This window comes from Cyprinodon variegatus, unplaced genomic scaffold, assembly GCF_000732505.1.
Source record: "Cyprinodon variegatus isolate N-32 unplaced genomic scaffold, C_variegatus-1.0 Scaffold139, whole genome shotgun sequence".
NCBI lineage: Eukaryota > Metazoa > Chordata > Actinopteri > Cyprinodontiformes > Cyprinodontidae > Cyprinodon > Cyprinodon variegatus.
In genome coordinates this window covers 702,619-728,933 of record NW_015150592.1, presented here as the reverse complement: position 1 = coordinate 728,933, position 26,315 = coordinate 702,619, and the positions used below count along the sequence as shown (strand labels likewise).

At 36.6% G+C, this 26,315-nt stretch overlaps 1 protein-coding gene across 2 annotated transcripts; it reads left to right on the top strand.

The window, feature by feature from the left end:
• tspan11 (tetraspanin 11) lies at positions 1 to 18,635 on the top strand. Of its 2 annotated transcripts, XR_001481285.1 has the most exons (9): positions 1 to 114; positions 1,649 to 1,755; positions 3,111 to 3,302; positions 8,025 to 8,099; positions 10,020 to 10,124; positions 10,480 to 10,638; positions 13,554 to 13,640; positions 15,187 to 15,319; positions 17,761 to 18,635. XR_001481285.1 is itself a non-coding variant. In XM_015376685.1 (8 exons), the coding sequence occupies exons 2-8, from the start codon at positions 1,669 to 1,671 to the stop codon at positions 17,818 to 17,820; spliced, it is 765 nt and encodes a 254-aa protein (XP_015232171.1). In that variant the 5' UTR covers positions 1 to 114; positions 1,649 to 1,668; the 3' UTR covers positions 17,821 to 18,631. The 2 variants fall into 2 exon arrangements, 1 of the variants encoding a protein (XP_015232171.1); XM_015376685.1 differs by lacking the exon at positions 15,187 to 15,319 and having other exon boundaries at positions 17,761 to 18,631.
• Positions 18,636 to 26,315: the final 7,680 nt, after the last annotated feature.

The window sequence follows — 26,315 nt, the reverse complement described above, 5'->3', positions numbered from 1 at the left end:
AGCTCCCTGGAGCAACAAGCCTGAGCGGACAAAACGCCCACTTCTGCAGCGGCGTCCTCTGTGCTCCGAAGGGAACAGCAAGAACTTTGAAGCTCTTTTTCTAGCACTAAAACTGTAAGTATTTGGACGGTTGTGAGATTAAAACGTTTGCTTTACGTTAATATTGGTAATATTGTTTAAACTTTATCCTGCGTATAATCAACGCAGGTGTGTTTTTTTTCTCCAGGATGCCCGACTGCGCATATCCCACATCATAGGAAGTGTTTTCCCTGCGCAGTAAAAACATTTAGATTTTCTTAATGTTTATGCAGGTAGTTACGGCGAAAAAATAAACAAGTAGTTAATTAAAATGTTTCAGTACAACAGACTTAAACAGAGAGAAATTAGGGAGACCTTGTATTAAAAGAGTTATGTTTGCTTAGAAAAAAGTATTATTTTGGTTATAATAGCAGTATAACTGATTAGATAAAATTTTTCTTCTTTATTAGACAAGCACATTTATTTTATAGAATATTTCCCATAAAGCCAATTAAAACACAACGTCTTTAATAATTAAATCCCATTTGTATTTAGGACACATTAAAAATCTAAAACAAAATATATGCATCTTGCATTATTTTTCAACTTGTAGGCAAAATGTATCCAAACCACTGGTCCTTTGGAGGAATGATCCTAAAAGTTGCTCCCATGGATCATTTGGTTAGAAGATAAACGTCTCTTAACGACGTCAGTGCATGGTGGATGCTCTAAGCCTAAAACTAACCCTAAACCTAACCTTTACAAATGTATACCTCACCCTAACCCTAACCAATTAACCATTGGCTTAATAGCATGTGAGGACCATCAAAATGTCCTCACTTTGCAACAGCTGGTCCTTAATTTGATGGTGAAATTGGAAAATGGTCCTCACTCTGAGGGCAAGACAGGCAACACACACACCCCTACATAAATATATATTTTCCTTGTCTTTGGGTGAGAAGATGCTGGCATGCATTGGTACATGTGCATCACATGTGGAAGACCATTGGCTTTTTTTTTTCTTTTGTAGTTTTTTTTTCTTATTTTATTTCATAGTTGCCTGTATAAAAGCTCCAATGCATTGTAGTTTTGGGTTGTAACATGGCAGAATGTAAATGATCATTTAAAATTGTGTGAATGCAATTTTTAAAAGCACTATTGGCTGATCCAGTCCCTTTTTTTCACATTTTGGCTGCCTTATTGAACCTCAGTTATTTTTTGTCTTTGCGGCTGTGGATTAACGGAAACACTGTAGATCAATTTTATTGATTCAAGTGCTTTCTATTCCCTGAACTTTTATTTACAGTATTAGGACCACACACTCTTCTGTATTAATAATTCAATGGATCATGTTATTTATTTATTTAATGCATTGCATAAAGAAGATATGGTCCCTGAAAGTTTGGTCAAATTCTTCTGCATAGATGCAGCAGTCTGATTAGCCTAATAAGTGATTACAATGAATGTAAATAATCCAATGTGTTACTAAATCACAATTACTAAATCAGCACAGCATATATATAATCAAGATTTGTGCAGATGGAACCACAAACTGAACCAGCATTGGCCGGTTTCTTTCATTGTCTTTTTTTTATTCTGTTGTTTTTTTTGCACAAAAAAAAATTTCTAGGCTGAACTACAGCTAAGACGATGTCAGCGACTTATAAGGATGACGGGGAAGACTGGTTGACTGTTTGCCTCAAGTACCTACTCTTTGTCTTCAATTTTCTATTTTGGGTGAGTGGCTTTCAACAAGGGAAACAAAAGTACAAATTATTCTGCTTTTCCCTTAGGCTGCATCTGGTTTTACAGAACTGCCTGTAAAACTCAAGAACAGCCTCTATGAAATCAGTAGCATTTTATATTCTGCAAAAACAGACATACTGTCAAGCTGTATTGAGTTGTTGTATTTAGGGATTGCATGTTATTAGCAGTAGATTATTATAATAAACCTGCCTTTCTGGTGTGTTGCCTAACAACTCCACAGTACCATTCAATTCTCAACTAGCAAACCTGAACTTAATGGAAGAGTAGGAGAAAGCCATTGCGACACCTTGGTAGCAGAGTCATGCTGTGGGAATGCTTTTATACAGCAGGGGAAAATTTATTGTTGTTGCAGTAATTTAGAGCAATCCAGGAAACGTCTTAGGGACTTCAAAAGCTTCGGGACTGTCCTGTACAGTCACATCCCAGCAGGAAAACACACAGATGAGAATATATACATTTGAAACAGAATTTTTTGCATGACTTTGCAAACTGATGTCCAGAAACTCTGAATCCTTACTTTCCAAAAATAAGATTTGCAATTTTTCCGTTATGGCCACATAGGGCGGCCTTATGTAAACATATCACCAGAATGATTGTCAATTAGGAGGAGTATTTATTTTGATGGTCCACCTCTGACACGATGTCTTCAGTAAACAGGATATAAGGAGAAGCTCTCAAAGGATCTCAGTCTCATTGTTTACTTACAAGCTCAGGACTTTTTTTTAGCTATTGGAAGATTCAATATTTCCTTGTGTTTCATTGAAACATTCAGCATACTTCCTTTCTAGATGTGAATCTAGTATTCATAGTGTCCTTTACCAGGATAATGTTTATAGTTGGCCATATCTCGCTGTGGATAAGAATGTCTTACTGGAGACAGAAAGGGAAGGGTGTTTGAAGGCCAGAGGTTCTGAGGCATTTCCTATTTGCCTGTTTCCTATCTGTGAACCTTTAGAGATGTGAAAAACAGATCTAGGAGCCACTTTAGGTCAGCCGCTCCATATTGTTTTGAAGGAAGTAGTCATTATGGCCTTCTCTTTCTCTTTGTGTTCTCATTGGTCCTGTGGGTTTTTTTTTTCACTGACTTTCCCATGTTTCTCCTAAGGTTCCCTTCATCCTTTTCCCCTCTGCCCTAATTTATGGCCTGTTTTACTTCTGCACTGCCATCTGACTCATCTAATGGAGTGAACTATTTTTCTTTCCTGCTAAAAGTGCTGTTCACATCTTGCAGATCTTTTTTCATGGAATACATGAAAATTATGTACTAGCCTTTTGCAGAACATGTTTGAAATAAATCTCGCATTTCATTTTCTTTGCATCTGCAGGTGGGTGGAGCTGCAGTCTTGGGTGTAGGAGTGTGGACAGTGGTGGAGAAGAGCGACTACTTGAGTCTTTTGGCCTCCAGCACTTTTGCTATCTCAGCTTATATCCTGATCCTGGCTGGAAGCCTGGTGGTTGTCACTGGCTTCCTGGGCTGCTGCGCTGTTATCCGGGAACAGAGAAGCTGTCTTTCTACGGTGAGAAATGAGTTACAGGGCATTTGTGTTTATATCATGGCCTTCATTTTATAGGTGGTTAAGCCTTGAGTGCATTAGTTGCTACGTAATGCTGGTTATTGTGTGTGGCTTCTAACTGGTATAATATTTTCAAATACAATTTAAAAAAAATTCTGCTCTACATTTGGTCTATTTATTTTAAAGAGGTTTTACATCTATTTCTTTATATATTTTTGTCATATCTTGCGCCGGAAGCCCGTAAAGTTTGGATAACTGGAGGATACCTTTGGGTGTATCACTAGAGAAATTAATTTAAACACAGATCCAACTGTTTTAAAGAATGGATAAATTAGGCTAAGATTTCGCTTCTTGAATAACCTTGTTTTAAATCACACTGAAACTCTGTGATTTGTATCGTAGGAGCAGAATGCATCAGAAAAAACAAGCAATTTTAATGAACTGAATGATTTCTGAAGAGAAAAAAAACAGCTTTCCAGAACCATGTCCATGTCTACAGTGTGTGTTCTTTTATTCAGCAATTAATGGATAGAGTTCTTCGTTTAACTGAAAAATTCTATTTTTTTGTGGGAATATTCTGAAAAAAAAAAACAACTAATTAAGTTTAAAAAAAAAACTAATTATGACTGTCATTCACACAGTGAGTGTATTTTAACTCAGCTACTTTACCACTTCTTCATGGCGAGGAAGATGGGCATTACTAATTGGTTTATGCAACCAAAACCTCTCACCATCCGGTTGAATGGTCCTACATCACTCTGTAAATCTACAATGCTGATTAATTCTCTCTCATATACCGCTTTCTGCCACATTTGCTTTGGTCCATCACACCTGTGCAGCAGTTTGACATGGATCTCTTCGCTGCCATCCTTGTTTTAAAGGTCTGTCACAAGACGGTGACAAATGACTCTTACGAGGCCTTCACTGTCCTCATTATTTTACAAGGAAAAGGACTACAGGGACAGAAGCGGGTGGGAGGTGAATGTTCTCTGCTGCAGGGCTATTTATAGGTCTGCCTATCAACTGTTGATGGATTCAGGAAAAGAATATGAGAGAGCAACGTATCTGCAGGAGCTATGTGATACAAACATAGAGGATTGGGAATATGCTTTAATACCAAGAGCTTCCATGTGTTATTTTTAGGTTATAATTAAGAAATGAATTAGACTTGGATTTACAGGTTTTTTATTGTTCACACAGAACCTTTTTTTCTTTCTTTTTTTATCGTGTAACCAGGAGAAACGGAGCAGGTTTTGTTTTTGCAGGGCACAGTTAATGAGATACTTAAGAGCAACACATCACTATTAATTCAGATTTTCTTCATGCACAAGTCCAATATTCACAGTTTACAGTTATCTTAAAGTGTTTTTCCCATTACAGAATTACCTCCCTGCCTTTCTTTATTTGTGAAACTTAAAAATATTGCTTATGTAAATATCTTAATAATATCTTATTGTTCATGAAGTCAAATTGGCAGAACTTATAGTTGGTTCATGTTGTTGGTTTAGGTTTATGTTTACTCTCTAGACATTTCCCCAGCATCCACTGATAAACTGCATGAAAAGCATTTCGTTTTTTTATGCAGTTTATCACCTATTGAACAACATGCTGTTTGAGGTTTTTGTTTTCTTATTGCTTTTTGGTTTTTAAGACTTTTAAGACTAACTAAGATTATTGTTACATCACTTAAAATACCTCTTTTACTTTAAGTGGAGACAGTTGTTTTTTTTACATTTCTGGTTGTTTTAACTGAAATTCTCCTTCAAATGTTGGACATGTTTTTGTATTATTTATTACGCCAAATGTAAAGAAAACTAAATAGATCTATTTTTGTAATTGTTTGGTATTAATGCACATGAAAGAGGATTGGCTTAAACTGAGATTGGCCTTATAATAACATCAAAGATCCTTAGGTGCCATTGTGAACCAAGTTCTTATAAGAGCTATTGTTTCTTGTTGATTTAATCCACAAAGTTGTCTTTCCTGAAGTGTATAACCCACTATTTCAGCCAACATTAATTTATATACTGCCTAGTGGGGATGCCCCAATTAAAACTTTTTCATTTCAAAGATGATGCAGATATTGCAGCTTTGAAAATTTGCAGATACGGATATTGAACCCAGTGGTGGCTGCAGAGTATTTTTTTATGGTTCAACTATGGTAGGGTAAACCCATAAGGGAATGGGGCTCTAATAAATGCAAAATATAAAGTGAATATATATTCAGTGAAGCAACGTCCTCCCACAGTTCGAAACCTACACATGCAAACACTCATACTAAAAAGTAGTGCCAGCAACTAAAATGCAAGAAGACAGCGTAAAAACTGTTATTTATCACCAAAAGACCACAGTATCTTTCTGCTCTCACACAGCAGGCTCTCTGCAGCAGGCAGACTCACACACACACACACTCAAACAAACATGTCTCTCCATATTTGTGGGGCCTTTCTATTAATTTCTAATTTACTCCCTAACATTGTGGGGTCCACTACATTGGGTCCCGTCTTTGGTCCCCACATGGCCTGTTGGTCCTCAGAATATTACTAAATGTACAAAAAACAGCAGATATAGAAGGCGATGAGACCAAAATAAGATTAGACTGGACCAGTAACGCAAAGTCACAGATCACAAAATTCAGCATGAGCTGTCTCAAAGCCAAAGTCTAACAAACAACAGAAAATAGTCAAAACACGTCTCCAAGAAATTGAATATGCTGCTTAGGAAACTGGACTGCATGAAGGAAGAGCATGGAAAACTCCCCCAGGTTGAGAAAAGTTGCCCCATACTGTAGATCTTAAACAGTATAGCTCCTCCAAGCCCTACTCTGGAGCTGCCTATGTTAACCCAATTATCTATAAGATTTAAATCTTACATACTTGTATTACTAATTTAGTTTCTTTTTTCAATCTTTATCCTTAACACAGAGCTAAAACTATAATAATACAGAGAAAAACAACTGATCTTTTTATTTTTTACCAGTTGGTTAAATAACGCTTAAACCTATCAATATTCTTCAGTTGTATAAAATAAAATGTAATAAACTAGAAGACTGTGGATAACAAGTCAGACTGATTTCATAGATCAATGTTGGATTGGGACAGCCCTACTGATAAGCCCCATCATTTGAGAACCAGTATTATATCCTGTGTAATCACTATTATTTCTGTCATCACCAGAGTGATGAAGTAAACGGAAAAAAAATCACACCGGTTGTCCATCCAAAACAGAAGTTGTTGCTAAAATCAAACTAAATACACTGTGGCTATACTTGCAAGAAAGATAACTTGAAGCGGATTCTAGTATTTACTCATTTGATTAGATACAAATATGTTGTAGGTACAAGCTTTAAATACAAAAGATCTCATCATCACCATTTGATTTCCTAATACTGCATGTTGTAGCTCTTCTAGGAACTCGTAATTGAGCCAAATGTTTCAGAATCTGTCAAAATCTGTTAACAACTGCTCCTCCACCGTAATGTTTAGTAACACTTTGTAATCTGTTCAGGTTTGACAGAAATGCACCAATCAAAAATGGAAACCTTCTTTTATTAAAGGTTTTGTGGCTCCGTTAGAAATTATTCATTAGTAGCTGGACATAAAGGACAGAACAAGAATCTCAAGATTTGCAATAAATGGTCCCAGACTAGGAGTTGAACCTAGAACAAGAGCTTTGAAGAGTTCAACATCTGCTTATTGATTAACTCCTCACCCAATACTGTAAAAGGAAAAAAACAACAAACTGTCTTTTAATACTATTTATAAAGTCATTACTGTAACTAGCTTGTAGAATTATGATTAAGATAACAGACCTGCAATATTAGCAGGAATGTTATTAATAGAATGTGCAGGTCATAGCTTGGTTTCCCCAAATCATTTGAATATTTCTCCCTCTTTTAAATTAACATCTGTTGCTAAGTTATATATCTGTGTTCTGTAGCCCTCATCGCTTCCCTGTAGATGTTTATTACCAGTAGTCTGGTGTTACTTTGCCACTGGGCATGTGGGATAAAGCATCTGTCTCCGTTATGGGCTTTGGAGAAGTATTACTAGAACTGTGGTCACACTGTTTTTTGTCCTGCTCTGACAGATGGGTCTAATTAGTTCTGTGTGCTGGTGTCATATGCTGTATGTTTGATGGGTGCATTTTATGAATGCATAAGTTTCTTAATATTATTTGAGCCAAATAAAAAAGTTATGTTTTTTTTTTTAAATCTCGCTCATTAGGTGTACATAGACAGTTATCTGCTCAGCATCTTTTTTTCCTCCACTGTTTTGTTTTTGTTGTGTGTTTTTGGCTCTTTAGGCTCAGATTTTTCAAAATAAATAGTTTTCACTTGATATTTCAAGCAGTATTTTTTTTCTTTGGTAACCCGAATGACAGTTATTTAAATAATTGGACGTGGGGAAAAAAAACATCAAACACTTTGATTCTATATTTGCATTATAATTAATGCATGGCCAATTTAAAGATGTCCAAATGACACAGGCTCTCACACTGCATTCTGATTGCCTTCCTGTTGCATCGCCATCTGTGGCAGAGGTGACAGATGCAACAGAGTGACAGATGATGGAAATGTATATTGAGCTGTCACCATTTTAAATCTCTTGAGGCACAATTCAAGTGACAACTGTGTGGAAGATTTCTAAGCTAAAATGTCTCAATGCTTACTAATTTATCCAATTTCTAATTCTTTCTCCTCTTGTCTTTTTGTCTACTGTGCAGTATTTCTTCTTCCTGCTGTTAATTTTCTTGATTGAACTGGTTGCTGGAGTGCTGGCCTATGTTTACTACCAGAGGGTAAGCTATGAAACCTTGTATTTTATTTACACACAGGTTTTAAATTTATACACAGGTTACTGCGTGACATTGAAATGCATCTGCAGTTGAAACTCAAGTTGCTGAGAACTGAATATCCAAAACTAGCTTTTAGAATTTGATTTAAAAAAACTCAAGCTGTTTTTGTCTTGTAAGCTGTAGAAGAATTATACACATATTTTTTTTTTTTTCAAAAACATGTAAAAAGCTTTTTTTGATGAATAGTTAGATTATTAAGATTACAGACTTTCTACCAATTTAAGCTACATTGAGAGGACTCTGGATGTTTTGTGCACAAGGCATTCAAAAGATGAGATTAAAAATGAATAACTTTACTCTGCTTGCTAAGGAAAAGTATTCTTACAACATGATACTGCCATCACTACATTTCACTGTTAAGTGAAGTGAGAATGTGGAGCTAACCTCCTCACATGGTTTTAACAATAATTGGATGATAACAAAATACAGCTAAAAAAAACTTGGACCCTAATATTTAAAATATAATAGAGAATCTTTCTTAAATATGTTGAGAAATGCATTTGGAACGATGGAGGGCTGGATTTCGTATCATACTCAAAAAAAAAAAATTAAATCACAGAGCAGCCTGATTTAACTTGATTGGTAATGTCAGAGGACCAATGAGGTTTAGTTGTGTTTGGCCTCCACATGCTACTGTGAACTCCCTACAACTGAACCAGCAGATGATCAAGCAAGGGTCTGTGGCTCTCAGTACCTGATAGAAAGCAGGGCAGCCCTTCAAAAAAAAAAAAAAAAATTCAAGAATAACACAGTTACTGGCAACACACCAAACTGGTCATACTGGAAGATGTGGCAGGCAGCAGAACATTCTCCATGTTGTCACAGACTCTTATTTCTGTCAGGTGTTATCTGTGAAGTGACCATCTTGGTGTTCTCTGGCAGATGCCTTGGGCTTTAAGCACATGATGTACACAGTGCCCTGCTGGAACTCATTCTGCAACACTCTGGCAGTACTCCTCTTGTTCCTTCTTCCTCGAGAAGAGCTCTGGACACTGTGTTGACAGATGTCGATAACCCTTTTGCCACAGCTTGCATTGCTGTACAATCTTGGAGGATGCTTGCACTACCTGAAGGACCTCTATGGTGTTTAGACACCTTTTTGTGCTACATCTAGGTGTGAAAACACTAAGGAAATGCAAAAATGACCAAAATATATGCCAGAAAGGATAGAAAGAAAGAAAACTAAGTGGTCTGTGGTCAGAACCAATTTTTTACAGAGGCTGCCTTGCTAATAGCTTCTTATTTCCACTTATTGTCTGTTTCATTTGTACATCAACCAAATGAAATTACTTCACGATTTCTAAACCAGACAGGTTGATTTCACAGAAGTGGGATTATCTCAGCTTGATATTGTTGAGCTCTAGCCTTTATTCAATTTTTGAGCAGTATACATTTTTGTCACAAATAAGTTCACATGATGTAAGCTGTCAATAAAAAATGCAAAACAAAAATAAACGTTGCACTACATATTGAAATCTTCAGAAAAGCTAATTGTTTTAAGTGACGCTAAAAGTAACAGCTTGAACAGCAATAAAATGTAATTAGCTGTTTTTGTCTTTTATGAGATTCACACCTATATTTACATATCTTAACGGCATGATATACATTCTGCTTTTTTAATTTATTCTATACCATTCATTTGATCATGTTCTGCATCCAAGCCATCTGTTGTTTTTTTTAAGACAGAACTTTGTGCTTGCTATCTCTAAGTTCAATATTTTTTCTTTTCTCTATTCTTAACTCTAAGGCAAATTTCAGAAATGTACTGTGTAACGCTGCTAACATATTTTTGTCACTAATATAACAATTGCTTCTCCTTTGCTGTTCTAATTGCATATTTATTTATTTTTTCCCTGTTTCTAGCTCAGTGATGAACTGAAGGAGCACCTCAACCAGACTATGACTGAGAATTATGCTCAGCAGGGGAAGGAGACAATCACTTCTGCAGTCGACAGACTGCAACAAGATGTATGAGAAATAATGAAAAGCTAATCTTGTTCATTTTATGTTGAAGCCTGCTGCCTCTTTCAAAAAGAACAATCAAATAGATTTGCTATAAAGCACATACTTTTACTTTCAACTTTGTAAAACTCATTCTTTGTTAGTATAAATCATTTTTCCAAAACCTATAATAAATTGAGTGTACCAGTAATCTCATTGAAGCAGAATATTAGATATTAACTGCCGGATTTATGAACCTAGAAAATTATGATATTAAGTTTAGAAAAGTAAATATGTATTGTGTAGCAACTTTCCATGTTTTAATGCCCTTAGGTTAAAAACACACCAGCCAACCACTTGTTTTATTTCTCTGCCTCTCCAGTTCAAGTGCTGCGGAAGCAACAACTCCCAGGATTGGATGCTGAGCGCATACATTAAGTCAGAACAATCAGGAAACCGGGTGGTGCCTGACAGCTGCTGCAAAACCGTTACCCCCAACTGTGGCAGGAGGGACCACCCTTCCAACATCTATAAAGTGGAGGTGAGTAATCCATTTTCTACAGGAAGGTGGGAAGCTCCATTCGAACTGCTATTAAGTACCTGTTGTAGAATAACATGCTGTATGGGTGATTTAACATAGTCAGAAAGAGGAGCTTTACACTTTTAATGGTAAGATGTATTAAGTTAAAAAGCTGTCCCACAAAAGATCCCTATAATATAATATACATTCAAGCCTTTTTTGACAAAATGTGGTTAATTTGAAGGCTTTGAATGCTTTAGGAATGTTAAGAGTTACTGAGTCTCTTCGATGAGTACATGTGTCAGATGCAAGTAGCTCAGTAGAGCAACTTTGAAAAGGTGCAGTCTTGGAATGAAATCTAGATCAGTCGGTTTGCATGTCCTTCTATCAATAAAACTCCATCTGCCTTTAATCAGATACTTAATTATTTTATTTAAAACACTTTCTACACAGTTGTGGCATTGAAGGAAAACATAAAGTATACACTTTACTAGAGTGTATAAAAGTTTTTATTCTGGAGAGCAATACTACTGTACTTGTTAACATACACTGTTAGAAAGACAGTTATCAGCACTAAGGAGGTGGAGCATAAACAGTGCATTGGTTGCAGAACCCCGTTATTGTGAGGAGATTTTATCGAAAAGAGCAAAGATGCACCCCGGTCCTCTCCATACTGCATTCAAGAAAGTGAAAACAAGAGTAGTTTTTTCCCTCCAGTCTTCACTGTTTAATGTCTGAAATATTTCTGATCTCCATTGAATTGTCTAAATTAAATTACTCTCTCTTTAGTAATTGCTCAACTTATCTATTTATCCTTGATTCTTAATATTATAAACTGTATATCTGTTGGGTGGGATATGTCAGAATTATGCGTCAAACCCTTAATTTCCCTCCTTCCATATCTAACAATGCTTGAATTGTGAACTGCGGCTAAAGCATTAAGAATTTCCAATCGTAGAATAGAATTCAAATTAATTGTCATTACACTGTTACAGGTACAAAGCAACGAAATATAGTTTGCATCCATCAAGAAGGGCTATGTATGTATGGACTATAAATTGTATATACAAACAGAGTGATTATAAGAGGCCATAATATAAATAAATATGGAATCTACAGATTATACAGGAAAGTTCGACTATGGATGATATATATATATTACACACACACTGTGGGGTCAAAAGGTTAGTCAGCCACTGCACTGATTGTGCAAGTTCTCCTACTTAGAATAATGAGAGAGGTCTGTAATTTTCTATGTAAGACAAAATGAGGAGCAAAAAATCCAGGACATCACATTGTATAAGAATTTATTTGTAAATTATGGTGGAAAAAAAGAATTTTGTCAATAATTAAAGCTCAACTCAATACTTTGTTACATAACGTTTGTTGGCAATGACAGAGGTCAAACGTTTCCTGTAAGTCTTTACTAGTTTTGCACACACTGTAGCTGGTATTTTTGACCATTCCTCCATGCAGATCTCCTCTAGAGCAGTGACCTTTCGGTGCTGTCGCTGGGCAACACGGAATTTCAACTCCCTCCACAATTTTTCTATGGGGTTGGGGTCTGGAGATTGGCGAGGCCAATCAAGGACCTTGGAATGCTTTTTATGGAGCCACTCCTTCATTGCCCGGGTGGTGTGTTTGGGATCTTTATCATGCTGGAAGATCCAGCCACATTTCATCTTCAAGGCTCTCACTGATGGAATCAGGTTTTGGCTTAAAATCTAATAATATATGGCCCCATTCTTTCTTCTCTAAACACGGATCAGTTGATATTTCCTCCCCCATGCTTCACAGTAGGTGTGGTGTTCTTGGGATGCAACTCTGCATTCTTCTTCCCACAACCACGATGAGTTGTTTTTTTACCAAAAAAAATCCATTTTGGTTTCATCTGACCACATGATATTCTCCCAATCCTCTTCTGGATCATCCATATGCTCTCTGGCAAACTTCAAGCTCTCTGGAGGTCATTCATCGGGTCCCTCCGTGTAGTTCTGGGATTTTTGCTCACCGTTCTCACAATCATTTTGACCCCACAGGATGAGATCTTGCGTGGAGCCCTAGATCGAGGGAGATTATCAGTGGTCTTATGTCTTCCATTTTCTTACAATTGCTCCCACAGTTGATTTTTTTTTTCACACCAAGCTGCTTGCCTATTGTAGATTCACTCTTCCCAGCCTGATGCAGGTCTACAATTTTCTTCCTGGTGACCTTCAACAGCTCTTTGTTCTTGAGTTTGGAGTGTAACTGTTGGAGGCTTTATACAGATAACTGGTTCAAACAGGTGCCACTAATACAGGTAACTAGTGGGGGACAGAAAAGCTTCTTAAAGAAGGAGTTACAGGTCTTTGAGTTCCAGAAATCTTGATGGTTTGTGGTGACCAAATACTTATTTTCCACCATAGTCTACAAATAAATCCTTTAAAAATCTGATTTTGTCTCTCATAGTCAAATTATATATATGATGAAAATTACAGACCTCTCTCATTATTCTAAGTAGCAGAACTTGCACAACCAGAGGCTGACTAAATACTTTTTGGCACCACTGTATACGGTATATATAATAATAGCAGATAAAAGATTTACAGATAATATACAGCTATAGTTGAGAAGTACGTGTAAGTGGTGTTGGATCCGTAGGTTGTTGTGTCTGGAATAGCCACAACATGCATTTGTTTATAATAACATCCATCCTATGTATGTCTAGGTACAAATGGAAAAGGCTTTTATGTTTTTCTTTTCCCCAATTGCACATTTCAACTGTTTTTGTGTCGAATGATATGGTGACAGCAAGTTGATGACATATTAAATACACAAAATTGAAAACCCCTTTCTTTGTTTGCTGCAGCAGTTTAGATCTGCAGAAATGAAAACAAAGTCCTGTCTGTTCACTGAATTCTATAGTATTTTAAACTAGTTTTCCATTTTCTATTCAGGGTGGATGCATCTTTAAGCTGGAGCAGTTTCTTGCAGACCATCTATTGGTTATTGGTGCTGTTGGAATTGGAGTGGCCTGTCTTCAGGTAAGGATAATCTGACGGTGTGTTAATGCATGTAGAGAAGTAAAATACATTTATCACATTTTTGCTTTCAGTGAAACAGAATCTACTTTAATCAAATATGCTTTATTGTTTAAAATGGAAAGCCTCTGCCCTCTGTTAAATAGAACCTTAGAAAATCCTGATGGACAGGATTTTAGTCTTTCCATAATGGAAAATCTAGCCTTGCAGGTCAAAACATTACCATATTAGAGCTTTTCCATTTTCCAATAATAATCCTGCTTTATCATAACAGTCCTTTTGTTTGTTCCATTCTGAAATGGACTCATGCTTTTAGGCACTGTGATGCATACACTCCAATCGGCCATAACATAATGACAATTCACTTAGTTATAGGTACACAGCCAAATGCAACAGCATGCACATGTGCAGATGGGTGTTACATCAGTAACCATTGAAAAGAAATTATTTGAGCTTGTTTGCTTGTAGGATTATGGGCTCTTTATACAACATGCTTACGTTCTACCATGAGTGCTCTGTACAAATATTTTGGGTGAGATGCAGATGCTAAAGAAAATTCAGAAAAGTAGTTTCCTTGCTGTAATGGTTTACTTTATTGTTATGAGATGAAAGGTGTTGTGTGTTCTATTAGTCAGACAACAAATAACAAATAGCTCAATTTATTTCACTTTCTGCTAGTTGACCTTTTAGTACTGCCTCACCTTATGGACTAGTTTATGATCACCATGCCTATATTAACACGTGATATTATTGATATGTCCCTCAGTGGGAAAGTCAACATGTCTGTGCAGTAAACAAAAAGAAATAGAAGCATGCAGTTATACACAACAGTTAAACAAAAATAAAAGCAAAAAACATGGTACAAGTTTTAGTTGTTTAAATCAGTACAATCAACAAACTAAAGCAGACTGTAGGTTAATTAGCACAGGGATACTTATACAAGGCAAATAGAGACAAACGTTTTTGTTCATTGTAACAATGACAGTGTGTTAACAAACTCATTGCAATCTTTGTGGCTATAAATGTACCACTGCATATAATTAGAGCTAAGCAAAAACAGCTATTGGGAAAGTGCAACTTGCCCACAATCAAAACCATCACCATTAGTCATTTTAAATTATGTGCAGCTGTACCTCAGCACAGTTATGTTTACTCAATAACAGTTTATGATTTTGTGTTTGGCCTTTCTTACTGTAAATCTACATTCAGGGTTCCTATACTTTGGGGAAAACTATTAAGATTTTGAGCTTTAAAGGTGTCATATGATGGCAGTATTTTTTTTTATAATTTCTGGAATACATCCAGATGGTTTGCTGAAAATAAGGAACTGCTGTCTTGTCATTTAAGCCTTTCTTTTCCACATATTTTCTTTTGTTTTCGCGCTGCAACAGCCTTGCATCATCTTTTATCACACTCACTTTTCGTATTTTATACTGACATTATTTACATGATTTCTGTGTTGAATGTTAACCCAGTAACTGTATATGTAATATCACTCTGACTCTTGTGCGTTCCAAATGTCTGTTTTGTATGTTTGGTTTCACTGTAGCTGGCCGGAGCACTCTTGACAGCCTGCTTTATCTATCTGCTCTATAAGGAGGAGGAGGAGGACTTTGGTGCATTGTAATTTGGCTCCAGAGCTCTTTGGTGCTTTTAATCAAATGGATAGACAAGGATGGAAGGTGCTGTAGATTTCTGACTCGCATGTTAGTCCTTATTTGCATGCCTGCTCAGTGCCAATTATAAAAGCTGCATGTAAACGGACTGAATTCTCCTCTTGCTGTTTAGGGCCTACATTTGCATGGCTTTTTTTGTGTGTTTTAATTATGGAACGTTATTGAAAATGTGGATGCATGTCCGGTGAATGGCTTAATTAATCAGAACTGACCCATGTGCATTTCTGTAGTCAATTGGAACCATTGTGGCTCTTTTTGTGCCTGTGATGTCTGTAAATGTAAAGCTATGCGAAATAGCTTTCAGCATAAAGTATTTTTTGATTTATTTAAATTGAGGAATTTATTTATTTATAAACAAAAACAAATGAAAAAGCATCACATGGAAGATAAAAAATGGGACGAATGAGAATTTGCTTATCAATAAGAGAATTGATGTGAACATTTAAATCCAATTTACAAAATTAAATTCTGTATGAAAGCATTATGCTGCTGAATGGACACAGCTCTAAGGAGATTTGGAGTTGAGCAACTCGTCCCTCTTTTTCTTTAAAGTTTATGAAAACTTTTACAGTACAGTTAGATAGTATGCAGTAATGTAGAGGAAAGATCTTTTTATTTATTTTTTACAGTGTCCAAATCATTGTAAATAAGATAAAATAGAAATGGAACCCTGGATCTACCTCTAAAGAGAACATGCCAATCCTACCAACTTGCAAAGGAACCCCATTTTGAACATGTGCTTTATGACTATTATACTGGTAATGTTTTCTGGGGGAGTGTTGGCCTAGTGGCTTGAGCAGTGCGCTGTGCTGTGAGAAAGTTGCAAGTACCTGGTTCGATCCCCACAGCCTCCACTCTGGATTCCTAAGCAAGACCCTTAACCCCACACTGCTCCCCGGGCACCACACAGCCCACTGCTCCCCAAGGGGATGGGTTAAATGCCGCAAACAAATTTCCCTATTGTGGGACAATAAATGGATTTACACACAAAACATTTTTTTTTAATTTGTTTCATTAGTTGTTCGATCAGAGGTACGAATCCAGGTTTCATGCTCACATAGAATGGATCACCTTAATTCTTTTGTCAAGGAGAAAATTGCAGAATTGAGATGGGTGTTAAGAGAGTTGTTCATTGCTTTTAGTTTTTGAAAATTTTGTTCCCACATTCAAAGATGATCAGGTTATCTGCAGGCGATTTTTCTTTTTTTTAATCCAACACGATTAGCTAAAGTACCAGGCTAAATTATTCATGTTCTCTCTCTGTTTTGAGAATACTCATTAATAAATTGGTTTGTAATTTCAGTATGGTATCAGTTAGTCATGTGTAGACTTAACTCTAAGTTTTTTGCTTTCTTTTTATACAACTTTTGTTAAAGATGGCAACAATTATTGATTAGTGTTTTAAATGCTCTCCATGCAGCTTCTCCCAAATTGACAGCAATGTAAGCACAGCAAGCAGAGCAGGTCACATGACGTACTACTAATAGCCACTGCTTGACTTGAATGTCAGTACAAGTCAAGTATTTTAAAAAGCTTCAATTTCTTTTTTCACGAGCGCCTATTTGTGTGCATCTTTTTTTATTTTATGTGTTTTTTAAATATCATAAGAGATAACTGATCCATATCCAAAGAAATTTGAACCAAGATCTATTTTTTCACTGAACATTGGTCCAGAACCCCGGAGCATTCTGGGGGATGTAGTCAGAAGAAGGTTTTAGGGTGTCAGCCTCTCACTGCCAGGGTAACAAAGTGGGTGGTAGGACTGACCTCTTTTTAGAGGTTAACCTTAAAAAAGGATTACATTTTGTATTTAGCCTTTTTACCTGGTCTTCGTTTAAAATAGGTTAAAAAGGGAGAAAAATGTGTCAATATAAACAAGTGTTTATAGCCTGCTACATTTTTAGCAATATTACATTGCCCAAATTGACCAGCTGTTCAGGGTCTTCCCCACCTCTCCCAAAGTTACCACTGGAAATAGTCACCAGTACCTTTGTGACCCTGCAAAGAAAGGTGGATACAGGCAAATGCTGGATGGATTTCCTTTTTTGGCGTATTTGCTTTTCTTCTTGTGCTTGCATTTATCTGTGTATTATGAAATGATTGTAGTATTTTACTGGTTATGGTCCCAAACTTTTTTTGTGTAGATTAATCAAAAATATTTTTAATTACTTAAATCTAAGAGGATCAATCAATGTGCATGTTTTCGTGTATAAATATGCACACCTTCCCAATACATCCACCTTCATTTTGGTTTTGCGTGTTCAAGCATGGTGTTTTTGCAGCAATGTCTTCTTTTGTCCTCCCATCACCATAGCAACCAGCTTCAGACTTTCAAATAGCTTCAAACTCCATCACCTTTTAACCCTTCTCTGCTCTCCAGTCAACAGCTTTCAGGCTGCCTGCAGTCTCCCATGGTGAACATTTGACTTAACACTTGCTGTTTTCAGATCTGTGGGATGGTGTTCACCTGCTGCCTGCACAGGAGGATCAAGATGGATCCTTACTAGGCACACAAGACCCCAACAAACCACCAGTAAAATGAAGATGTAGTAAAGCCTGCTGACGCCCAACTTTCACGTCTGGATCTGAAGTCTAATCAGAGAATAAAAATGAAGTTCACTTTATCAGAAACCAATTCAGCCATTGAGTGGCCCGGCACAAAGAAAACTAATACATTCACCTGGTTTACATGCATGGTTTATATTGAGCTGAACTTAGCTTCAAAAACTCGGGGAAAATAAGTCATTATTTCCTTTAATTTTCCAGACTTCTTCATGCTGACTTCAGACTTTGAACATATATAAGAATTGAAAAATGCAATGGCTACTTCTTTCATTTTTTATGAAGAAAAGGAACAAAATGTGCCTTTCTTAGGAATCTTCTAATCAATAGTTATCTGCTAACTGAGTGCCTTTCATCTTTAAAGAAACCAACCCAATACTGTATGTATATATGAGTGCTTATTTGAATGATTCAGACAAAGCTATAATGTTTGACTTGACAGGAAGAATTGGTTATGCTGTCAACACTGCAACACTCTAAAGTTCACCCACATGGAGCATCAATTTAGATAGAATTTAGAAGTCTGTTTTTAAACAGGCTGAAATATCTCTGAATTTATAACTCCATCTAGTGGACGTGGCTCTATGAAACAAAATATGTGTTAATGAAAGAAACTAAAAATTAAAATGTCTTCCTTTTCTGTGTTAGTGTTAATCACTCCTGATTAATAATTTTGCACGGTATGATTTTCCACATGAAATCAAAATGATTTGTTATTTCATTCCTTTCTGAAGCATTGTTATAGTATACGCTACAGATATATTTAATTATAGATAAGAGAAACATGTACTTTATCATTATTGCATTTAATTTCTTTTTTTTTTTCAATTTTTTTTTTTTTTGGCTTTTCATCACCTAAACTGATTAAAATAATATGGTATTGTAAATGTCTGATTTCTTTTTTGGAACTCAAAGTTTTGGACATTGTTTTTTTCTTGCAATTAAGTCCTTAATAAAATATGCAAATAAATGAAAATTGTTAAATGAACTGGTAATACAATGGCAGGTTATCCGTTTATTCTGATTTTTAACTAAATATTGGAATGTCATAACATTACCTTTAGTTTATAAAATCCCTGTTACTAGTATAAAAATCCTGTATTTTTGTTTATCAGTTCATTTTGCCTATAAAGAATAATCAGTAAAACAAAATAAGATCCTTTTGTTTCATCTTTTATAAATGCGAAGAGTGCATTTCCCAGTTTTCTCGTCTGATGAAAACTTCTGCTTCAATGTAACCACTAGAGGGCGACAAAGACCTTACATTTGAAGTTTTACCTTTGCACCCTATAAATCTAATTTAATATTGTTTATTATTGTAAATTCACCTTATTCTCCCATAGGGTAAAATTATTCATCTCTGTTTTAACGCATAACCTTCTGGAACAGACTGAGTAGTGCATGGGGAGCTTTCTGGGTTAAAGACATAAAAGTCATGCTCAGGGACCTGGAGCTTCTATAGTGGTTAGAACATTGCCAGGCCTCGGTTCCTCTCTGGACCTTACTTGTCATCACTCAATTTGCCTGATTGATGCATGAATGTTATCACTTGTGTGCTCATCCATTACTAAAAATCAAACTTGTGAACCACCCATCAACATGGCAGATGTTTAACTTATTACCTTTGGGTCACTAAACCTTATGAATCATTTGACTTGTGTCGATTTTATTGTTAAGGTGTAGATCATATGCATGTTTTGGCTAGGTTTCTGTTTGTATTGGGAAAAAGGCTTTAGCCATCAGAGAATATGTGGTTTTTATACCTTATATGTCAGAAAATTTTGCAGAAACATTGTGGTTCCTACAAATGCTACAGTAAATCTCAAATTCCTTCCTTTGGTTTTTGTTTTGGAAGGTCTTTCCTTTTTCCGTCCATGCTAAAATAAATGAGCATCTTTCTGCTCTGCTGTTACTTTATTTCACTGCAATTTGTTTTTGCTGTTTTCTTGTACATATTAGTTTCTCGTCAGACCTGTTTAAAAAGATGAAGCGTGCATATTTGCTGGTGCCTTTTAAACTATTAGGATTGATTATTGTTGTTGTTGTAGGCCACTGAACCAACAGAAATTTTACAGCTGTATTAAACACATTGAAGATGGTTTGTAGTTAACTTGAAGCATTGTTTGGGTTAAACCAACCATGCACATAACCATAACACTGCATCCCAGTTGAAACATGGTGGTGATAGCGTCATTCAAAGTTAGATGGGCATGTGATGATTGTATGAATTAAACTGTTTGGTTTTATAAGAAATATAAAATTACTTTTTTAACAGACCAGCACTGCTTAAATCTGTGTGCATGTTTTGTCTGTGGATATGAATGCTGTTGGAGTATGCTGACTAACTCTTAAGATGTGGTTTCGGCTTAGGGATAACATCTTTACCCTCTATATTTGCTTTGTCTCTTATTCAAAATGGAAAACATGATTCCTCATTAATGTCTTATTTTTTAAAGAGAGTTGATGACTGTAAATTACAGTAATTTTAATGCTTAATAAAAACAAAAGAAAAAAACCAAAAGCTTAATGCCTGTTTGTTTGCACGTTTTGGCCTTTTGACCTACCTACTGTAGTATTGGAACTTTTCCTTCCTCCTCCTCCCTGCTCCAGATATCTTACACAACTCTATATCTGTACAGGGCCATCTGTCACTGTCACCCATTTAGCAAAAAAAGGACAAACTTGTAAGAGAATCTGGATATTCTCCAACATTCAACTTCTGCCTGCCTATAGAGCCTATCTGTCCCCTTTTGTCTTCATCGTCTATAGGAGGATGGCTCTCATTTCCTGCAGATGTCATACATTTTACACTTCAGAGACATTGACTAGATAGGAACACAGAGAAATGAGAAGCTGTATGCATTAGCATGTGGTCTCTACCCTCTGCCAAGAAAGACCAGAGAGAGAGAATTGGGAGCAGCTGGAGATTTCACCACTTCCCATGTAATGTAGGCCTCTTTGCATCAGAAGCATACACGCAGCATACACTCCCTGTTCTCAGCACATCGATGCTTCGGGGCTCATGGTTTACTGGGGAAACTATAGAAGTTCCTCAAGGACACTTTGTTCTATAGTTTCTACAGCTGACCTGAAAGCTAACTGTGTATTTTCTTTAGCTCAGATAACCCGGATAAACCAGGGTGTGTCTTTAACAAGTCAGCCTGTCCCAGCACCAGTGGTTTTTGCATTTTTAAACATTCTTCAGTGCTCTGTACCTGCACCTGTATTCAATATAAGCTGGGGTACCCATGGCTTTAGTTGTAATGATTAAGTGTTGGGGTGCCTGCAGTATATAAAGCAGGGAGAGAATTTCTGTAACATATTTTTGTCCAAACATTTCAGAGCCTCCAGATTCACTTAAAGTAGTTTTATTAATTGTGTGATAATTATTTGTTCATGATTCCTTTTTTACAGCAATGAACACTATGGTAACATCATACCCACATGCCATTTATGTAAATACTGTATGTTTGTCCTATTAAATGGTTCAAGTTTATGTTTTAAAAAAATTAGACCTATGGAATATTAGACCCACTTTAATTTATAATTAAATGGCCAAACAGACCTCTTCCCCTGCTTTGATTGTATTAAATACAATGCTGCCTCATAGATTCATCTACATATCAAATACTTTATTATCTAATTGAGAAATAACAAAGTTCAGGTTAGACCTGACCAACTACAGCTCTGTATTTCATTTGGTCTTCAAATCTCACTGACTGTCATACAATCTAGGGTTAAACAGTTTTGCCAAAAATTTGAAATTGCGAATACTTTAAACAAAATTGAGATGCTAAGCTGGTAAATGTTTCATCCAGACGTTCGAGTTTTGAAACCTTGCTTCCCCAGACTCCATTGTTACAAGACTTTCTTGTAACTTTTGTAGGGCTGCAACAAATGACTATTTTGCAAATCAATTAATCTGTGAATTATTTTTGATTAATAATCAGATAGCCAAAGGTTCATTAAAGAAGACTTTTTAGAAAATTAAACCAGGTGATACTAAAACTTTTCCATTTGAGGAGTTCTGGATAGAGCATATTGATGGATGAAAAAATATATTTTTTTGATCATAAATGCAAAATATTTACATGTTACAATTGTAGCATAATTGCTACTCTAAGTGAGTTGCTCTGTCAGCTAAATGCATGTTTTATTGTCTCTACTCTCCAGCTAACAGTTAATCAATTACTAAATTAGTTGACGATTATTTCAATAACCGATTCATCACAATCTGATATGTTGTTTTAGCCCTAAACCAATGTGTGAAAAAGTGTTAACTTGCATGCATGGATCATCCTCCTAGCTGCAACTCACTCTACCTTTCTGTGTGGTAACAAACCCACTTCATGCATTAGCAACCACCTAAAGGGCTCGGAGGGAAATCTATTCTCAAGACATTTCAGACGCTTGTTAAATATAGTGTGATTAAAAATCTGTTCCTCTGCGATTTTAAAAATGTTGTTTTGTTAAACTGCAAATGCATTTAATTGCCCAGCCCTAGTACAATCATTAACTTCTTAAAGAATTTGCATCTGGTCTGCAGCACATTAATTCTGGCTGCAAGTGTTTGACAGATCCCCACAGGAATTAAAAGGAAAGTGAATGAATTTGAATGAGCTCTGACTGTCCAGAAAAAAAACTCCAAATAGAAAAGCTAAGTATGTTTTGAACTCTAAAATCCTTTTTTTATTGAAGTTTGTATAAGTGTTTGGGATCCTTGACCTTTTGGAACACCCAGTATACTCTAAGCTGTCATTGTTTATCCTCTGATTAGAGGTTGAAGGATTTTGAGGTCTCCGGGGTGTTCATTGTTTCCTCCTGGTGGGTCCAATATTTTAGCACCACTGAGAATAGGATAGTCTCTCAGCATGATGGTGCAATAACCATATTTGACAGTTCTAACATTGCTCTGAAATTTGAGTCTTAACTTGATGTTGTTTATGCTGTGCTGTTTTATTTATGCCTAAAACTTCTCTACTAGGGTTACGGTAGTTGGTGGACTGTGAAGTCACTAGCTGTGTTTTCACTACAAATATGAGCAAAACTTTGCTGACTTTCTGCTAATGTGAAAAAAAAAACAGTTGGTTCACTTCTATTAAATTAAAATCTTGTCAATCCAAGCGTCACTCAGTCCTCCTACAACTTCACATTGCCTCTTTAAGTTTTTGTCGCGAGGTAACATCGGGTTAGTGATCATGTGAATGGTGACACAATGAAAGTATGCTTTCATTGTGTTCTGCCAGCTACACCAGTTTTACATGGACAAAATCTGACATTGAAATTTTTTTTTTTTTTTTATTCAGAAGTTAAAGGTCAGTGGAAAAACACAATTTGTGGCACTTCTCTAGTTTTCCGGTGACGTCAACTTTGAGCTCTGTTGGTTTGCTCAATAATGTCTTCCTAACTAAACAATTACAAAAATATTAGAATAACAGAAAAAAAATGACACAAAACAAAAGCCGCACACAGAAATTCATAAAGTTGTTAAATGTAAAGAAAGCATAACTCCATAAGTAATCAAGACATGTTTCCTATCGAGACAAATTTGATTCCACTAAATCCTAGAGTTTTATTGGGATATTTAGTTATTCAGAATGTGGGCCTACCCCAAAAACCACAGTGTTTTCAACGTACTCTTCAGCTCCCCCACAGTCGGGAGGTTTGTGGTTTTCTAGAATATGCATGTGTATGCTTCACTGTGTGTGGGAGAGTTTGTGTCCATGGGAGAGTGGGTTCAGATGCAAACAAACTTCACAAAGTGTTTCAAGACGAACCTTCTGCCTGATAATGATGATGAACGCCATATTGATGAGGGTGTTAAGCGATGCCAACCAGATGCTGAGATTGTCATGGAGTTTTTACAGCTTAACTGTGATCTTGAGCCACTATTACACATAACAAGGTGGCATCTGGTGAGCCAGAGATTTAACTGGGATCTGTAGATAAGGGTTGAAAAGAAGTTGTGCTTGTTTGCTTCTGTTGTGTATTTGTATAAAAATACATGGCAATTAGATATTCTGGGCTTGTGCTTCACTATCTTAGTTTACCACCTCCTCTTTGCTACATACATTGCAGTAAATTTAGGTTTGAGATCGCTTTTCAAAGTACTTATGTTTCCTAGTGAAACATAAGTACTAGTTTGAAAGCAGTTTCTGTGGGATCACAAATGATCTTGAAGTGTTGGCGCTTGTTTTGGGTTTTTTTGGTACGCATGTCTCTAGCTGCTGGGTTTTTATCATGTCCCTTTTGCTATATGCTGAGGGTTAAACTGGTATGTATGGTAAAATCACTCAGTTTAAAAAATGAGCATGAAAAGACAGAATAGTTTATGATTTTCTTTCACATAATTTCATATTTTTAATTCAATAACCATCCATCCATTCATCCACTCTTCTATCTGCCTATAAATAAATCCTAGATTATGTGGCGTATCGCTGTCTCAGTGTTGCATGTAATTTGTGTTTTTGAGTGTGAATGCCGTTAAGCTGTAATTCCCAGAGCTCTTTCACCATAGAGCCATGTTCTTTCATGAACATCAGCGAAATGACTCCAGTGGATTTATTTCCCACTTTTCTCGCGGTACCAGTGGAATTATTGGATATTGTGGTAAAGACCTCACTCGCTGCCTAACACTCCGGAGCACCTCAGGAGAGGAGCCAGGCCCCTTGTGCGTCTTCATAGCAGAGATTTCACATACCGTTGCCAGCAATTTTGATTTCCAATGTGCAACAAACTGGACGAACCTCAGCTACTGATGTGAAAAATCAGAGACTTTTATTCATCTTCTGTTCTGTACTTCTCAGACTTGGATGTCTGAAATTAAACTGGACTCTGCACTCCTGCTGGCTGCTTTCAGCTGTATAGAGTGGACCATGGCACACCACTCTCTGGCAAAGAAAAGGGCAGAGGTGTCTGTTTTTTCATCAACAGCAGTTGGTGTGCTGATGGAGCTGCATCAATGCTCTCCTTATCTGGAATATTTGATCATTAACTGTAAACTTGTTTATTACAGCAAGCACTGACTCTCATCTTGCCCCCCACACTGCTCTCTCGTAATTGTTCACCTCTTTGCTGCATATAGACAGAAAAGGCTTGTCATAAAGATATTAAATATGTGACACTGTAAAAACTCTTCAGGTGTGCTTAGAATTGACTATCTTGGATGTTCTAGGCTATTGTAGCAACAGTTTGGAGGAATTTGACATGCTACATCAGCTTTTGTGAAGACAGATTTATTCCGACATCGGGGTGAACTACAGCAATAAAAAACCCTGGTTTACAGCCTAACTCAGAGAGCTGAGGTTGTTCGGATTGTTAAAGTACAGGTTTAGCAAAAAGGTGCGAAATACTAAACGGCTGTACTTAGAGAGGCTAAAAGACCAGTTCTCTGCAAAGGACTCCACATCTGTCTGAGAGGAGATCAAACAGACCAATAAATTACAAACCTAAAGCCCCCTAATCTATCAACAACTCTTGACGTAGAGGAGAGCTAAAGCAGTTGTAACGACCGCTTTGAGAGTCAATCGTCACCAGCTATCTCCATCCAGCTCAGATACCAGTGGATCTCCCCGCTCTTCAAAAATTCCAGGTCTCTGGATGATGTGATAAGGATGGCTCTGCACTACATCTTCCAAAGCTCCTTAGGAACATATGCCAGGATCCTGTTTGTGAACTTCAGCTCTGCTTTCACCTCCATCCTGCCAGCCCTGCAGCAGGACAAGCTCTCCCAGCAGAACCTTCTTGAACTAATTGCCCTCAAAACAGTGAAAATGGTCTTGGACTTCAGGAAGAGCACGGCTCCACCCTCCCTTATCAAATATTGCTACCCTACAATCCCCACCATGGACTTCCTCCATAGACCAATTATTTCTAAGAAGTTAGAGTCACCTCCTTCACGTAGGAAGCAGGTAAAGAACTTTGGGCTGCCTGAATGAGGTTGACTGCAGTTTGTCTTTTGCTGTTCAGAGAGGGAGATAGACTGCAATTTTCCTTCTCTTCAGGAACTGTACAACTCCAGAAACCATAGGCAAGCAAGTAGAATTACCCCTCAGATCTTTGACACAAGCCTTTTCAGACTTTTCCATCTGGTAGAAAGCTACATTAGAAACAAAAACCAAATCCCACAAAATCAGCTTATCATCTGAAAATGGCTTCATTAACAAGGCTAAAGTTGCCCACTATCTAGCTGTAAATAAAAAAAAAGTAAATAGAAATGCAATGTTTATATTACTAAGTTTTATATTATTGGTCTTATTTTATTCTTACTCAGCAAAAATGTATCCAATTTCTTTTTTTTTTTGTCCATATGACATGCCTTTATAGTTTTAATTTGTTCATTCAATATCACATTTTTCCGAATGTATTTGTCAACTGTAGGTTTGCTCGTCATTGTGTAGCACTTTATCACTATATCAAATTCATCATATGTGTAAAATAC

Coding starts and splice junctions, on each gene's coding strand:
- tspan11 (XM_015376685.1), top strand. CDS start 1,669: ATGTCAGCGACTTATAAGGATGACGGGGAAGACTGGTTGACTGTTTGC. Junction 1,756..3,110: donor TCTTCAATTTTCTATTTTGG/GTGAGTGGCTTT, acceptor TTGCATCTGCAG/GTGGGTGGAGCTGCAGTCTT. Junction 10,639..13,553: donor CCAACATCTATAAAGTGGAG/GTGAGTAATCCA, acceptor TTTTCTATTCAG/GGTGGATGCATCTTTAAGCT.